This window comes from Hemitrygon akajei, chromosome 3, assembly GCF_048418815.1.
Source record: "Hemitrygon akajei chromosome 3, sHemAka1.3, whole genome shotgun sequence".
Classification (NCBI taxonomy): Eukaryota; Metazoa; Chordata; class Chondrichthyes; order Myliobatiformes; family Dasyatidae; genus Hemitrygon; species Hemitrygon akajei.
Window position 1 is genome coordinate 15,003,680 of NC_133126.1, and position 18,708 is coordinate 15,022,387.

The window sequence follows — 18,708 nt, forward strand, 5'->3', positions numbered from 1 at the left end:
GAAATGCAAGGCATCTGACTGCAAGACTCGGTGGTCTGCTGTGAGGATCATAGGGGTCTCTCTTCCACCCATCTGAGACATCCATCAGGAGAGCTGTGTATGGAGAGCCCTTAGCATTGTCAAGGATCCCTCCCATCCATCCCACTACCTCTTTGACTTCCTACCGGAAGACAGGCAGGAGGTAGTATAGCACGAAGCCAAGGACTGTTAGGATGGGGAAACAGCCTCTTCCCCAAGACCATGTGATGACTGAGATCCCAGCCACCACCCAGGCCTCTTCACTTATTAAGCACCAATGGCGTTATACTGTTTACACCTTAGGCAAAATGTCAGTCTCCTGGAATATATCTTATCCATTGTTAACTTATTTGTGGTAATATTACTTTATGTGTTGTGTGTGAGTTACATGTATTGTGTTGTGCACCTTGGTCCAGAGGCACATTGTTCCTTTTGGCCCTGTGCACACATGCAGGTAAATGACAATAACCTTGAACTTGTGTTTCTAAGTTGTAAAGTCTAGCCTCTTAGTACTCTTCACCAACCACTGCAGTCACTTGGCCCCAATTCCCCACTACCCCCAATATTTCCAACCAACCAGTTGTAAAGGTTGAACTAGATTCCCAGAGCACCCCATAAATTTGAAGAAGTAAGGCTGCGCAGATTATTCCATACAGTCCAGTTTACTTTGGTAGTGGTTTACACAGCAAACATCAGAATAGACTGGCTCCTTTCCATTAGTTAATTTTAGTTTAGTACAAAGTCAGGTCTCATGAGCTAGCATGTAAAAGCAATAACATATCAGATGCTGCAGTTTAAACATACTGAAGGTCTCAGCCTTTCCAGAGAGACAAAGTGTGGAGCCCTAAACTGCCAAGATCCACAAACTGGTTGTGGGAATTCACGCCAATTGGTGCTCTGTAATTTAAACCAGCTGTCAGAGACATACAGGCCCCATTTGCATTTTTAAGCGTGCTTCAAGAGCAAAGTGTTCATTTTTAGCATTCTTTGCTCTATTGGCTTAATGCTGAGTTAGAAGGGAGCTCGGACGAAGCCAAGTGCCGCTTACTCCAGGACTAGTACCTCCGAGATCTGGGGGGCAAAAACTGTGAGGAGTGGGAGGGGGGTTCCATCTGCTTTCCTCAAGTTCAGATCCAGCCGCTGCGCAAAGCTCACAGGGGCTCGTTAAAAGGAAAAAAGGGAAATATAAGCTGTTCGTCCAAGCCACATCAGTTCTTGGGATTTTGATTTTACTTTTCAGGAATATTCAACAGTTGGAACAGAAGATCAGGTAGGTTTAATCCATAAAGCTGCAAAGAAGTAACTTTATCCAGCTAAACCCAGGAAAATCAGCAGATCTTAACCTCATTTTCTATGGAAAACAATGTAATGTATTGAACATTGATGGAGATTTTAATGCAAAACGAGGGTGCAATGGTTCGTTGATATATATCAGACACAAAATAATTACTCCGAGCAGTGTTTTAATGCTGGAAATGACGAGTTACAGGATAGCTGTCATGAAGATTATACTACTCACTAAAGGATGGTTGCCATTATTTATTGGCATCTTTGGCAATGTTTTTAAGAAAGTCATCCTGCAGTGCTTCTGGTGAAGGTACACCCACTCTGCGGTTGTGGAGGGAGTCCCAGAAATTTGTTCCCATGACAACGAAGGATTAATTTTCTTCTTTCATTTCAGGAAAGTGTGTGAGTAGGAGGGAAACTGCAGGTGTCTATGCTCCTGGTTGCCTCTAACCTTTGATCTTCAAGTTGACAGAGGGTCACAGGATCTGAAGGAACTAGAGGAAAGAAATTCGAGAAACTTTAATTCTGGCAAAGGCAATCTTATTTCCAGTTAAAGCCAAAGATTTATGATACTTTTGTTACAAAATCATTCTCCTGAACCAACCATAATTTACACTGAATTAGCTGTTCAACAGACCATAAATCATTCCAGACCTTATTTAAAGAGGTCATCCACTTGTTAAATGTTTTGCCACTAAATTAGACCTTTTTGAATAATAAGCTGCCTTATCTGGGCTATTATTTGACCTTGACTTCATTTTCTGTTTGATTAAACATTGCCAGTGAATAGAAAGGATGTAGAGATCCCAGGAGGTTTAACCTCCTTCAACACCTCCATCTACACTTGGGAAATCAGGATAAATTAGATCAAAGGTTTTCCCAGAGCCTACAATTTGTACGATGTGTCTTCCTGATTGTCCGTCTTTGCATATGTGTAGTTCTCATATTTCAATTGTATTTACCTGTAAATGCCTGCAAGAAAAATAATCTCAAGGTAATATCTGGTAACATACATACATATTTTGATCATAAATTTACTTTGTCGTAAGACCCTAACAATAATTTTTTTTGGCATTGGAAGAGGATAAATCCTGCCACTGCTTTGAGAGTTGTGTCATTGGGAACCTGGTCATCTTTGTGATATCCCGTAATGAGTTGGTATGGAATAGTTTCGCTTCACTGTGTTAGTTTGGAAGTGTTCCCATCATTCTCCTGTAAATGATTATGGTAATTTTGATTTCCATTCCTGACTCATCTCACTCCTAAACACATTTCTGCCTGTTTATTCAAAAATGGTAAACATATCAATTATCTTTCTGGCACTCTCTCCAGTATAAATGAGCAGTGAGAGACTCCACATACAATTTTTCAAACACTTCATTCTTTAAAAAAAAACATTCTGTTACAGAGCACTATTTTCTGTGAATTTGGAGCAATAGGATTCAGGTGGATCAAAACAAACCTCTCTGCACTTCTTTGCACATAGCCACAGTTGGAACCTGAGCGGAGATGGAATTGATTTAGATAGCCCGGGATCTCACGTTGGTTAACCTGCTCGGCCACCTAAAGCAAACTGTGCACGTAGATGTCCTGATCTCTCTGTCCTTGTGTCCTCTTTAGCGTAGTTTATATTTCCTCCTCTCATTTTTCCTACCAAAGTTCAAAGTAAGTTTATTATCAAAGTACATGTATATCTTCATCTACAACCCAGAGATTCATTTTCTTGCGGGCATACTCTGACAATCCAAGAACCATAATAGAATTAGTGATAAACCACACCCAACAGGGTGGACAACAAACTCTGCAAATGCAAATAAAAGATATAATAATAATAATAATAATAATAATAATAATAATAATAATAATTAATATGCAATACATATCAAGAACATGACATGAAGAATCCTTGAAAGTGACTCCATAGGTTGTGGGAACATTTCAATGATGGTGCAAGTGAAGCTGAGTGACATTTATCCCCTTTGGTTCAAGAACCTGATGGTTGAGGGGTAATAATGGCTTCTGAACCTGGTGATGTGAGTCCTGAGGCTCCTGTATGACCTTCATGATGGCAGCAGTGAGAAGAGGGCTTGACTCGGGTGGTGGGGATCCCTGATGATGGATGCTGCCTTCCTGCAACAATGATCCATGTAAATGTGCTCAACGGAGTGGAGGGCTTTACTCATGATGGGCTGGGCTGTATTCACTATGTAGGATTTTCTGTTCAAGGACTTTGTTGTTTCCATGCCACTCTGTGATGCAACCAGCCAATGTACTCTGCACCACACATCTATAGAAGTTTGTCAGAGTTTTAGAGGACATATGGTATCATCACAAATTTCCGAGGAAGTAGAGGCACTGCTGTGATTTTTTTAACAATTGCGCTTAAGTGCCAGGCCCAGGACAGGTACTTTGAAGTGATAATACCAAGGAATTTACCACCGTAAGTAATAGGAGCAGAACTAAGTCATTCAGCTCATCAAATCTGCTTCATAATTTATCATGGCTGATTTACTTTCCCTCTCAACCTCATTCTCTTGCCTTCTCCCTGTAACTTTTGACATCCTTACTAAACAAGAACGTATGAACCTCCACTTTAAGTATTCCCAGTGACTTGGCCTCTACAGTCATCTGTGGCAACGAATTTCACAGTTTAATCATCTCCCTGTTAACAACATTCCTCTTCTTCTCTGTTCTAGGGGGAATGTTCTGAGCCATGCCTTCTGGTCATAGACTCCTCCACAATAAGAAAGATCCTCTTCATATCTACTCTATCTAGGCCTTTCAATGATCGATAGGTTTCAATGAGATCCCCTTCATTCTTCCAAACTCCAGCGAGTAGAGGTGCTGAGCCAAGAAACGTTCCTCATACATTAATCCTTTCATTCCTGGAATAATTCTCTAGAACGTCTCCAATGCCAGCATATCTTTTCTGAGAAAAAAGGCCCAAAATGGCTCACTATACTCCAAGTGCAGTCTGACCATATAGTCATAAGGTGCAAGAGCACAGTAACAGGCTTTTTGAAGTATCTAGTTCACCCTGAACTGTTATCCTGCCTAGTCCCATCAACCCCCATCAGACCATAGCCCCTGCATTCCTTGAACTTATCTAAACTTTTCTTAAATGCTGCATTTGAATCCGTATCTACCACTTCCACTGGCAGCTCATTCCACACTGGCACCATCCTCTGAGAGAAGAAGTTCCCTTTAAATATTTCACCTTTCACCCTTAACCTATGACCTCTAGTTCTAGTCTCACTGAATCTCTGTGGAAAAAGCCTGCTTGCATTTAGCCTATCTATACACCTCATAATTTGTATACCTCTATCAAATCTTCCCTCATTCTCCTATGCTCTAGGTAATAAATTCCTAACCTGTTCAACCTTTCCCCATACATCAGGTCCTCTAACCCTGACGTTGTTTCGTCTACCAGTTATCTATCCATACTGTGAAATGCATTCTCCTTGAAGTCTATTACTGTCTTCCTTGTATTGACCATGCTTCCAATTTTGAATCATCTGCACATCTGAAAACTGTTAGCCTGTAAATCCAAGTCCAAGTAAACAGCTATAGTAATAAAAGCATCAGTCCTCATACTGAACCCTGGGGAACTCCAGTCCAATAAACAGCCTTTCATTTCTAATCTCTGTTTCCTATTTCCCATCCAATTTATTACCCATGATGCTGGACACCCTTTTCATCCGTGGTTTTCGATCTTGAGTCTATTTTTACGGCAAATGCATTTTGGAAGTCTAAATATCATCCTCAATCACTGTTCTTCAGCAGAGCTAGCGATGACAACTGAACCAAAACAGAATTAAGTGTGCAAAATGAAATCCTACTCACGTGGAAACAATTTAACGAGTTGCCTTTTTTCTTTGCTTCAAGTCATGACTTTTGGTGTTGTCATGAGGCCAAAGGGATGAGGGTTTGAGGACAGACATTCATGATCATGACAAAAATCAATATCCTCAATCAGAGATCAGTAAATCTTTGGAAACGTCTGCCTGAGAAGTCCGTGGAGGCTCACTTGCTCAGTTTCCCAAGAAAATATGGGATAGACGTTTAGAGGCATGGTAAGGTGTGGTTAGCACAGTACCAGTGACCTGAGTTCAATTCCCGCTGCTGCCTGTAAGGAGTTGGTACATTCTCCCTATGACTGTATGAGTTTCCTCCCACAGTCCAAAGATGTACCTGTTGAGAGGTTAATTGGTTATTGTACATTGTCCCGTGATTAGGCTTACATTGTCCCAAGAGCGGTGCAGCTTGAAGGGCCAGAGTATCTCAATAATTATATAAGTTAATTAATGGAAAAGGAGGATGTGGGATAAATGCAGTGAGGTAAATGATCACTCATAATCTTGTGGTCTGGTGGCTCCTTCCTGCTTCTATTGCTTATATTCTTGGATTATCATATACAGTTTTGGACTCTTTACCTATAAAAATTGTACTTCTCCAGAGAATGTGCAGTGAGAATTCACTAGACTGATAACTCGATGGTAGATTTGCCAAAACTGGGGAGATTGAGAGATTGTATTCTCTAAAGAGTAAAATCAATAAAATTTTACAGAGCTTTATAAAGACGAGGGATTTTGCAGATATTGGAAATCTTGAACAACACACACAAAATGCTGGAGGAATTCAGCAAGTCAGTCAATTATATGGAGAGGAATAAGCAAAGTTCAAGGTAAATTTATTGTCAAAGTATGTACATATATATCACCATACACAACCCTGAGATTCGTTTTCTTGTGGGCATTCACAGTAAATATAAAGAAACAAATAAATAATAATAAATAACCAGTAAGTTTTGAGAACATGAGATGAGTGCTTGAAAGTGAGTCTATACATTGTGGGAACAGTTTTGTGATGGTTTGAGTGAAGTTATCCTCTCTGTTCAGGAGCCTGATGGTTAAGCAGTAATAACTGTTCCTGAACTTAGTGGCGTGGATCCGAAGGCTCCTGTACCTCCTTCCTGATGGCAGCAGCGAGCTGACGTCATGGTCTGAGTGGTGGGGGTCTCTGATGATGCATGCTGCTTTCCTCTGACAGATTTCCAAGTAGATATGCTCATTGGAGGGGAGGGCTTTACCCATAATGGACTGGGGGGTATCCACTACTTCTTGTTGCATTTTCCATTCAAGGACATTGGTGTTTCCGTACTAGGATGTGATGAAACCAGTCAATATAATCTCCCCTGCACCTTTGCAAACTTCTAAGAAAGTAGATGTACTGCCGTGTTTTCTATGTAATGTCTCTTATGTGCTTGTCCCAGGACAGATTCTTGGAAATGATAACACCAATGACCATAAAATTGCTGAGTTCCTATACTTCAATGAGGACTGGCTTATGAATCTCTTGATTCCTTTTCCTGTAGTCAACAATCATCTCTTTGATCTTGCTGACATTGAGCAAGAAATTGTTGTTGTGAGGTGCGGTGGGGGGGGGGGGTGGGGAAGAAGTAAGAAGCTTGGGGGAAGAGGTACGCCTTCCCCCTTGACTGTTTATTCTGAGGCTGTGCTCACAGGAAATATCCTCTCCACATCCACTCAACATTCAATAGGCTTCAATGAGGTCACCCCTCATTCTTCTGAATTCCAGTGAGTACACGCCAGAGCTATCAAAGGTGGTAAGACATGAAGCGAAGCAACAGAGAGATTTAAAAGGGCGTATGTTTTGTAGGAAGAATCAGGTGGTGACTTGCTTGCTTTTGGGAGGGAACAAGAGTCATGGAGTGCCAGTACACCAGTTATTAAAAGTTGTACACAGGCTAGCGAAGTCACAAACCAATACAAAACCAATAATAGTGTTTATTTCTTGAATTGAAAATGAGGGAAGGTATGCTACTGAAAATATGGAATTTTAGATTGCGATTTTGAGTGCTACATCTAGTCCTGCTCACTGCATTGTCAGAGCAGCATGGTATTGTAGTAGTTAGCACAGGACTTTATAGTACCAGGGACTGAGGTTCAATTCCCACTGCTGCCTATAAGGAGTTTGTATGTTCTCCCTGTGACCGTGTGGCTTTCCTCCGGGTGCTCCAGTTTCCTCCTGCATTCCAAGGTTGTACCCATTGGTAGGTTAATTGGTAATCGTAAATTGTGCTGTGATGAGGCTGGGATTAAAATGGGGGGGTTGCTGGGCAACACGGCTCGAAGGACTGGAAGGGCCTATTCCGCGTAAGTATCTCAATGAAATGCAGTGGGTACGGAAAAGAAGGTAGCCGGAAATGTAAAAGATAAACAAGGAGGGAATCAATACAACGCAGATTATTCAAGTGATGATGCATTTGGAAGACAGCCTGCAGAGAGCATGGGGGTTGGAGAGGCAGGGAAGGGTGGAAACGAGCTCACCATCAGTAAAGTAGTCATTGTTGATCTCTTACATTTCAGGCTACCTTCTTTGCGCATCCTCTCTGTACCCTCACCATTACTTCAGTTTCTTTCTTAATAATGCAGTGAAGAGAACTATATGTGGTCCTCTAAAATGCAATCTAAATACGGACTTCAGAAGAAACTTCTTTATCCTAAGAATAGTGAAAATGGGGAATTGTTTATCACAGGGAGTGGTTAAAATGAATTGTACAGATGGACAAACAGAGAATGGAGAAAGGATCAAATACAGTCGGTCCTCCTTATCCGTAAGTTCCGCATGCGCGAATTCAACCAACCGCAAATAGGGAAAACCCGGAAGTGCTCTTCCAGCACTTGTTGTTTGAGCATGTACAGACTTTTTTTCTTGTCATTATTCCCTAAACAATGCAATATAACAACTATTTACATAGCATTTAAATTGTAGTAAGTATTGTAAGTAAGCTAGAGTTGATTTAAAGTATACGGGAGGATGTGCGTGGGTTATTGTGGATCAGGATCCAAACAAAACTGTAAGTTCTCTTACTAAGTAAGTCGGAACAGGTATACCCTGCATTATTTAGCGTCAGTTACTCAAATGTTTGTCTCAGTATATAGTATATATTTTACCTTTTTATGCATATAAAACACTTAAGAAACATATGTATTTCAATAATTAAACCACTGCGTTACTTAGTAATAATCGTAGCTTACATCGGGGCAGGGCCTTTCTCACCTTATCCTTTAAAATTGTTCCGATCATTGACCGACTGCAGCCTAACCCTTTTCCAATGACCAATGGCATTTCACCTCTTTCCGATCACTTTATTATTTCCACTTTATTTTCAATTGTGATCGTGATTATTTTTGTGGGCAGAAACACTGCGGATTCAGAGCTGCGCCGGGTCCTAAACACCACCGCACTGAGACAGGTTACATAAGGGACTTGAGCATCCGCGTTTTTTGTTATCCGCAAGGGGTTCCGGAACCAATCCCTCGTGGATAAGGAGGGCCGAGTGTATTTCAATGAGGAAATGTAGTAGGAGTTTCAAGTGGACCATACAATGGTCAAGCAAGTCGTATATGTACCATTTTTCTTGCATATTTAATCCTTTAGAATATTTGATTAAAGTGAAGGCAGTACATTGGATTGTTATTTAGTGCAGCATTTTGAAGCAATCTATATGGACCTAAACAAAAAACACAAGGAAGTCTGTTGATGCTGGAAATCCAGAGAGAGACACACACAAAATGCTGGAGGAGCTCAGCAGATCAGGCAGCATTTATAGAAAAGAGTAAACAGTCGAAATGTTGCACCAAGATCCTTTATCAGTACTGAGACGGAAGGGAGAAGATGCCCCCTTTCCTTTTCAGTCCTTGGAAAGCCTTATACTAAACAAGGTTTTTGACAAATTCCAAAATGTCGGGCTGGTCAAACGAGTAAAACCGATGATATCCAAAAGAGAGTACAAAATTTTGCTCAGGAATGAAAGAATGCATTATTGTACATAAAAAGCAAAAAAGTTGATCTAATAAAGGATAAGTTACGTAGCTATAGAGAAATGGGACTGATGAGGTGTGTGCTATGAGCTGGCATGGAACCAAAGAACCAAATAGACTGTCATTGCGCAATGATACGTAATTGATAGCTTCCGAACAGAACAGTAAGAATAAGAGAAATGTAATCTTAAAATTAGAGCCAGGGAAATCCAGAGTGTAATCAGAAATACCTTAGCAAAAAGGATTTGTAGAAATTTGGAACTCTACTCCTGAAAAGAACAAAGGACCAGGTCCTGTAGGTGTTGGGAGCATTCCTGTGATATTGTGGGTCCCATTCAATTCTGTGATAAAACACACCTTCAGAAAAGGAGAGACAATTGAATGAACAGATACCTAAGAACAGGGTTAACATTTAGATAGTCATTCTTTTACTTTGTAAGCCCATCAGCCCTACTGCGGCATAGGCTGCCAAAAGCAGCTCAACAGGCCTAGGCCCATCTTTCAAGTTCAGGTGTAGTCCATCTATAGGTCTTCTAGGCCAAGATCCTTCCTTTCACAGGGAGGAGGTCTTTGGAGCTTCTGTGGACGTCTCTGTAGCACTGTGTTTTCATGGGATGGGGTTGCTATCTCTATGCTCAACCCTGCTCCATTTGCAGCCAGGCTTGGGACCCTCCACGGCAGAGGTTTTAGATAGATATAGGGTCAAAGAATCATTATAGATGATCATGTCCAAGTTGGCTTTTCCTCAGTCTAGATAAATACAATGAAGCAGCATAAAGAACATAGGCTGCATGTATAGTGCCCTGGATGGTGTGTGATAACCATACTGAATATACAATGTGAGAGGTTAAAAGTATCTTTGTATTTTAGGCTGAGTAAAATCTGTACCCTATCAGCGAATGACATAGCACTAAATTGACCTAAACTGAACGTTTCTAGGCTGATTCAAAGACTTTGTGTTTTGATGTTTAATAGTCTGTGTGTTATTCGCTCATTTTTTGCCTTTTGCACAACTTATTCTTTTTTTCTCTGCACGTTGAGTGTTTGATGTTTTCTTTGAATGGATTCCATGATGGCTGTCTCTGAGAAGATGAACCTGAGGTTTGTATACTGCATACTTTGAATCTCTGAATTCTCATAGTCAATAGGCAAAAACACTTTGTAGAAAAGCATAACAATACAAACATATATTCAAGTTCAGGTTTACTCATCATTCAAACATTTACATAAACACAGTCAAATAAAACAGTGTTCCTCCAGGACCAAGTGCAAAACACAGTAGCAACAGTGACACACAGCTCACAGCATATGTAGTGCATATGGTGATGACAGCAGAAAAACAGAGTTGCAAAACTATACATATATACATATATTTATTATGTATTATATATAATGCATGGTATTGTCCCAGAGCCACATTTCTACAAGAACAAGACCACAGCAATCCTCATCACACGCTAGTGCTGCTGCAGATGAACATAATCCAGCTTGTCTTCCACCAAGCAAACTCTAGAGGGCAGCACTGATGGGATGGGCAGCCATCAACCCTGCACAGAATTCGGTTCTCACCCACACTGCCTCTGACATCTCTCCTCTTAGCGGGGTTGCAACAGGAAATCTTGCAGCTTGAGTGCCTGGCCCGCGCAACAACTGAGGCCACGCAGCTCCTTTGCCATTGGTCTCGTCAGTGAACCAATGAAGTGGATTTGCAGCATTCTACATTACCATCGCCCAACTGGGAGAGCACCATGCGATCACCAGAAAAATATCCAAGACAATCCATTACACCGTTTGTTGGACCGTACACTGCCTGTGAGGCCTTCTTCCCTGGGTGGTTGTAGCAGGCAACAGCTCAGCATGCAACAAGTCCAGCTCCACTGCCATCGAGCACCTTGCCAGTAGGACAGACCTCAGCAGCACTTGATGTTTTCAATATCCAGCAGCGTCTTGCGATCGCAAAGAAGACTCTTCGTTTGGACCCGGAGAGGCTGCTTTGACCAAGCGTGCCACCATCTTACCGGAACAAAACTCTGCACATCTAAGCCTTTCTTTCTTTTTGACTTCACAACCATCCAATTTTGACAGAAGCATGATGTCAGTACAAGATGGACTGGGGTGATGAGGTATTATTCAGGCAATGTGGATTTAAATAAAAAATATTTAGATCTCAGTTTATTTTTCTGCCAATGTCAACCACCATGGGCCACATGCTTATTTACATCTCCGTGGGAGAGAAAAGATTCAATAAATTTTATTAAATTAACCGAGGAAGCATGTAAGACTAAATTACTGGAGCTAAACCTTCACAGCTGCATCCTCATGGGATTTCACATAAAATCTGGATTCTTCAAACCTGTCGACAGTTATCTGATATTTCACTGTGTTTCATAAATCAGCCTTGAGTTTTCCAAGTGATGCATTTTCAAGTAAGCTCATAGCAAACAAAAATAACAAGCAGTGGGATCTGATCGTTCCTATAATGCAACATGAGTTGCATTAGCTGAATTTTAATGCAGAATATTGATCCAGCTAACTGAATATAACGTACTTTCAGACAGTGATTTAACTCACCATAAAAACTGCCAACTGTACACACTTCTTTCAGAATTTTGTATGGAGCGGGTCCAGAGGAGGTTCATGGGAATTATCCTGCAAATGAAAAGGTTAACAAGTGAGTTTGATGGCTCTGGGCCTGTGCTCTCTGGAATTTAGAGGGATGATTTCATGGAATATTGAGAGACCTAGACAGAGTGGGCATGGAGGGGATATTCCTTATGGTGGGTGAAGTCTGGGACCAGTTGGCACAGCCTCAGAGTACAAGGGTGCCCCTTTGCAACAGAAATAAAGTGAATTTCTTCAGCCATAGGTTGGGGAATCTGTGAAATACATCGCCACAGAAGGCTGTGGAGGCCAAGTCATTGGCAAATCAAAATTGGTGGTTGATAGGTAAGGGTGTCAAAGGTTGCGGGTGAAGGTAGGGGAGTGGGGTGTGATAAATGATAGAATGGTGGAGCAGACTTGATGGGCTGAATGGCCTAATGCTACTCCTATGTCTTATAGTCTACTGGTTTGACATAAAGGAGGAAAGACAGTGACTCTTTGCCTGTTCTTCATCTCCCTCTGGTGCTCCCCTCCCCCTTTCTTTCTCCCTCGGCCTCCTGTCCCATGATCCTTTCCCTTCTCCAGCTCCGTATCCCTTTTGCCAATCACCTTTCCAGCTCTTAGCTTCACCCCTCCCCCTCCTGTCTTCTCCTGTCATTTCCGATTTCCCCCTCCCACTCCTGTCTTCTCCTATCATTTCCGATTTCCCCCTCCCCCTCCTGTCTTCTCCTATCATTTCCGATTTCCCCCTCCCCCTCCTGTCTTCTCCTATCATTTCCGATTTCCCCCTCCCCCTCCTACTTTCAAACCTCTTACTATCTTTCCTTTCAGTTAGTCCTGACAAAGGGTCTCGGCCCGAAACGTCGACTGTACTTCTTCCTATAGATGCTGCCTGGCCTGCTGCATTCCACCAGCGTTCTGTGTGTGTTGTTTGCAAAGACAATGATCCTTCATTTATGTAGATACAAATATGTTGTGTGTTTCTTCCCTTGACTCTATAATGGGCAAAATGTTAGGAAGGAAGTTGAAGCCTGGCCCCAACAAAAAAAATACTCAGCAGTCAAGCAGCATCCATGGATGGAATAAATATTTTAGGTCAACTTTTCATCCATGAAGTGGAGTGATTTGGATTAGAATCTGCTTCGTAGTGCTCTTGTTCTGGAGTTCAGGTCTTGCCCCAGCCTTAAGCATTGCGAGGGTGTGCCTCACTGCCACCAGCCTTGTCCAACAACCAAATGTTAGGCCTTTGTGCTCCACAGGTGGGTAACAATCATACAGTTGTACAATGTGAGAATTGCCACAACGTACACAAAATTATTTCCCAGTTATCCAAGAGCCCAAAAACACTATTTCAGTGCTGCGTATTAGATACTCAAGACGTTAGTGGGCTTTGAACTGTCAACCTCAACACTTAGACGTTTAAAATGGCTTGTAGGCTTAAGAGGCCACCCTTGGTATCATGGTAGGCAAAGACATCATGGGCTGAATAGCCTGTTCCTGCGCAGTACTGTTCTACGTTCTATGATCAGGGCTACATAGACTGAAAGTTCTGAGCAAGAGATACATGCAAGATCTGAAGTGGAATATTTTTACACAGAGAGGGGCAATAATCTGGAACTTCCTGCTTAAGAGGGTGGTAGATGTTAGACCATCAACGATTTCTGAATGAAATTGGATGGGCACAAGAGGGGAGTAAACTTTCATGGCTCTGAGGATAGAATGAGAGAATGGGGTTGACTGGATAGCTTTGCAGAGATCTGAAAGAAGATCTGATAAGAAGAATGGCCTCCTCCTTTACTGTAAGGACTCCATGCACAGCATGGCCTAATGTAGATTAAATACCATCTCATTATCGGTCATGGATCATTATGTATATCAAATACCTCCATTTCTATTGGCATAAAGTCATTGGTTAAGAAGATGTCTTCATGAAATATGTTATAAATGAAGCATTTTTAAAGTGAAATGTTAATTATCCTTAAAAGACTCAGTTGTGGATGACCAATTGTGCAAAGGATGATTCTTCCTTTTGGGGTAGAGTGAGTTGGAGGGGTACCAAAAGTCTGCATCAAGGTACATTTTGGTCCTTACAGGTTCCTGGTAGTGTTTATAGAGTCATAGAGCACTACAGAGCAGAAGTAGGCTCCTTGGCCCATCTAGACCATACCAACTGATCTTCTGCCCAGTCCCATCCAACTGCACCCAGTCTATAGCCCTCCATATCCCTCTCATCCACGTACTGTACCTGTCAAATTTCTCTTAAATGTTATATTTGAAACCATATCTGCCATTTTCCATAGCAGATTGATCCACACTTGTATCGTCCTCTGAGTGAACAAGTTTCCCTTCAGATTCTTCTTAAATACTTCACCTTTCACCCTAAATCTAGATAATCAGAATCGGATGTAATATAATTGGCATATGTCATGAAATTTGTTGTTTTGTGGCATTAGTACATTGCAATACAAAATAATAAAACACCTATAAATTACAATAAAAATATATATTAAAATATATTAAATAAGTAGTGCAAAAAGGGAGGGAAAAATTACTGAGGTAATGGTCAAAGGTTCATTATCCATTCTGAAATCTGATGGCAGAGGGGATGAAGGTGTTCCTGAAATATTGAGTGTGTGCTTTTAGGCTCCCTTACCTCCTTTTTGTTGGTAGCAATGAGAAGAGGGCATGTCCTTAATGATGAGGGTCCTTAATGATGGATGAATGGCTGTTTTAGGCATCGCCTTTTGAAAGTATCCTGGATGCTGGGGAGGCCCATAATGGAGTTGGCAGAGTTTACAACTTTCTGCAACTTTTTCCAATTCTGTGAAGTGGCCCCTCTATACCAGTTAGAATGCTCTCCACAGTATATCTTTGGAACTTTGCATATGTCTTTGGTGATGTATCAATGCTCCTCAAACTCCTAATAAAATATAGTTGCTGTTGGTGTTTTCCTTGTAATTGCATTAATATGTTGGGCCCAGGATAAATCTTCAGAGATGCTGACTCCTGGGGACTTGAGGCTGCTCACCCTTTCTACTTCTGATCCCTCAATGAGGATTGGTGTGTGTTCCTCGACTTCCCCTTCCTGAAGTCCACAATCAATTCCTTGGTCTAACTGACATTGAGTGCAAGGTTGTTGCCGAGACACCATTCAACCAGCTGATCTACAGGATCTCCTCACCATCTGAAATTCTGCCAACAATGGTGTGTCGTTGGCAAATGTATAGATGGTGTTTAAGCTGTACTTAACCATAGAATTGTGGGTGTAGAGAGAGTAGAGCAGTGGGCTCAGCAGGCATCCTTGAGGCGGCGTCACTGTCAATTATCAGCGAAGAGGAGATGTTATTACAAATCCGCACCGACTGGTGTCTCCCGGGGAGGAAGTCAAGGAACCTGTTGCAGAAGGAGGGTCAGGCCCAGGTTGTTGATGAGAACTGAGGGTATGATTACAGATATGATTGTGTTGAATGCTGAGCTGTGATCAATAACCAGCAACCTGAGGTAGATATTACTATTGTCCTGGTGACCCAAGGCCGAGTGGAGAGCCAGTGAGATTGCATCTGCTGTAGACCTATTGTGGTGATAGGCAAATTGCATTGGGTCCAGGTCCTTGCTTAGGCAGGAGTTGATTCTAGCCATGATCAACCTCTTGAAAGCACTTCATCACAGTAGACGTGAGTGCCTCTGGGTGATAGTCATTGAGACATCTCACCATGCTCTTCTTGGGCACTGGAATGATTGTCATCCTTCTGAACCTCTGACAGCAGCAGTGAGAGACTGATATTCCTGAACACTCCCACCATTTGGCTGGCACAAGATTTTACTGCCCCAGCTAGTAAACCATCAGGTCCTGATGCCTTGTGAGGGATCACCCTCTTTAACGATGTTCTGATGTCAGCCTCTAAGACAAAGGTCACCTGCAGGGATTCACACAGGTGTAGTTTTAGTCTCCTTCTCCAAGCTTGCATAAAAGGTGTTGAGCTCACCTGGGAGAAGAGCATCGCAGCCACCCATTCCCAATCCATGCCTCTCATCATTTTACACCCTCATATATCCGGGGGTGGTAATGGGGTCAAGCTCCCACTACCTATTAAATGCTCCCAATGGCGTGCGCCTCAAATAGCCTCTATCAACTAGGTCTAGCTCTTTAACCCAGCAGAACCATCTCTACTGACAGGAGAAGTCTCAAAGGTGGGTTACTGGTACTTTAAAACCAGTCACTTCGGGCAGCTGGAGCTTGTCAGCTGTGGTTGGCAGCGGAAGAGTAGGGAAACTCTGATCTCAAACATCTGCTGCTTTGTGGCTATACCCACTCGTGGGGAAGGCTTCAGGAGTGAACCCCAAGGGAAAAATCTGGTGCTAGAGCCCCTAATGAAGTCCTACATTGAGTTCAATGCTGACTGGCAACTCCTGAGACATTGCTGGTGGCCAAACTATATCAGTTTCTGCCATTCCTTTGGGTTCATCAGATGCATTGAGAGGGGGTGCTTGCTACATGGACAACAGCTTGCTCTTCATATTGTACTGCCCAGGATTGCATTATCTAGGACACAACATCCATGGTTGACCCTGACCAATGAAGGCCTATCACTCTCAAGATCTCCCCTCATTCTCCTGCGCTCCAGGGAACAAAGTCCCAATCTATTCACCTACTCCCTGTAACTCAGGTTCTCAAGTCCCACCAACAACCTTGGTTGATGTCAGAAGTTCAATAGCAGTCCTGTTACCTGAGTGATATGTTGCCCTGTTAGTACCCTATTGTTTGAATGCACTCACAAAAGAAATGCTCCTTTTCAATACCATCCCAGAGCAACTGAGGGCAGGAGCTGGTGGAATTCGGGGTACCTTTCAAACATTTGAGTGACTAAGGTTTAGGGAGTGAGTTTCCTGAAATTTCCTCCTTATCCCGCTCTATCTTGTGTTGCTTTTTAAGTTTGACAATACACCTGTCCATTGCTTTGGGAAAATTAATCATGTTCGATGGCTGTAATGCACCTTAAACTGTTTGAAAACTGCCATAACACTTCAGAAAAAGAAGAATCTGTTTGAAAAATATGATATGAATTTTACTAGCTTTTTGTGTGTGTATATAAAACCTGTGTGTGTGTGTGTGTGTACACACATATACAGATAAATACATGTATATACACACAAGGGTACACAGGTTTAAGTTCCTCGGCATCCACATCACCGAGGACCTCACGTAGTCTGTATATACCAGCTGTGTGGTGAAAAAAGGCACAACAGCGCCTCTTTGATCCCAGACAGTTGAGGAAGTTTGGGATGGGTCCCCAAATCCTAAGAACTTTCTACAGGCACAATTGGGAGCATCCTGACTGGCTGAATCACTGCCTGTTATGGGAACTGTACCTCCCTTAATGGCAGGATTCTGCAGAGAGTGGTGCAGACAGCCCCACACATCTGTAGTTGTGAACTTCCCATGATTCAGAACATTTACAAAGACAGGTGTGGAAAAAAGGGCCCAAAGGATCATTGGGGACCCGAGTCAACCCAACCACATTCTATTCCAGCTGCTACCATCTGGGAAACGGTACCACAGCATTAAAGCCAGGACCAACAGTCTCCGGGACAGCTTCTTCCACCAGGCCATCAGACTGATTAACTCATGGTGATTTGATTGTACTTCTCTGTTACATTAACTGTTTTATTTATTATAAATGATTATAAATTACTATCATTGCACATTGCATATTTAGACAGAGACGGAAGGTAAAGATTTTTACTCCTTATGTATGAGAAGGATAAGAAATAAAGTCAATTCAATTCAATATACATACACACACAAATTCTTTAGTATTTTTAATTATTGAAAGTTGTTGATTTTTGTTGAATGTTGTACTAACACACCTCAGCCAATTCCTGATACATGTAAGTGTACAGGATATGGTAAATGAAGTTGATCATTAATCCTTTATTAATTAGCTTTCCTTGTGAACTGGAACATTATGCACGTCTGTCCTATAGGGCACCTATACCTTGGTGCTAACATGTTATCCAGTTACGAATATCATTTTATATTAAGCTTGTCAGATTTAGAAACTCCATGCACAATTCTTGACATTTACTTTAATCATATGAGACTGATGGGCATGTGAATTTCCAGAAACTGCTCTTTATTTTTGGGTGAGATTGTGGGGTGGGGTGGGAACGTGGGTTGGTTGCAAAATGCAGTGGCTGAATTAGCGCAGCTTACCCTTCATTCACAGCATGTTAATTCTGTTGCAGAATGTTGGCTGCATTGGCACTGACAGTGCTGTGCATCAGAGCAGGGCTGGCACAGGAGACGGATTCAGCTGTTTCAATTACGGTAATTACTAACAAGAAACTCCGAGATGGCGCAGAAGACCGACTGAAGGAAAATCATTTCAATAGACAGGGAGTGCCAAAACAGAAAATGTCAGAAATGCTTCACAAGGTCAGGCTGCATCTTAGGGAAAAGAAACAAGAGTTAACATTTCAGATTTCTGTCAGATCTGGGAAGGAGGCAATAAAAGTAATTGTGATTATTAAGTTTTGTAACTCCAGAAACGAATTCAAAGAGAAGAATGGGACCTTAGGAGCAGCTTCTTCCCCTTTTGTATCAGATTTCTGAATGGCCCATGAACCCTCACTATTCCTTTTTTTGCCTTATTTTATTTATTTTGTTATTGTAACTTAACGTAATTTGTTATGCCTGCATTATACTGCTGCCACAAACAACACATTTCACCACTAAAGTCAGTGACCATACATCTGATTGTGATTTTGGATGCTTTGTGCCTGAGCCCAAATACAGCATTAGACTATAAGACAATAAGACACAGGAGCAGAATTAGGCCATCTGGCCCATTAAGTCTGTTCCGCCATTCAATCATGGCTGATCCTTTTCTTCTGTCTCCTCCTCAACCCCAGTTCCTGGCTTTCTCCTCATAACCTTTGATGCCATGTCCAATCA

The 18,708-nt window shown here is 41.9% G+C and overlaps 1 protein-coding gene across 1 annotated transcript in view; it reads left to right on the top strand.

Moving 5' to 3' along the window:
* The first annotated feature begins 959 nt into the window (after positions 1 to 959).
* Positions 960 to 18,708, top strand: part of fbln5 (fibulin 5) — a 120,385-nt gene continuing 102,636 nt past the window's right edge. Inside the window, exons 1-2 of the mRNA XM_073039221.1 lie at positions 960 to 1,288; positions 18,000 to 18,081. Coding sequence (XP_072895322.1) covers positions 18,001 to 18,081 — 81 coding nt within the window. The 5' untranslated portion in view covers positions 960 to 1,288; position 18,000. The remainder of the gene's footprint in view (positions 1,289 to 17,999; positions 18,082 to 18,708) is intronic.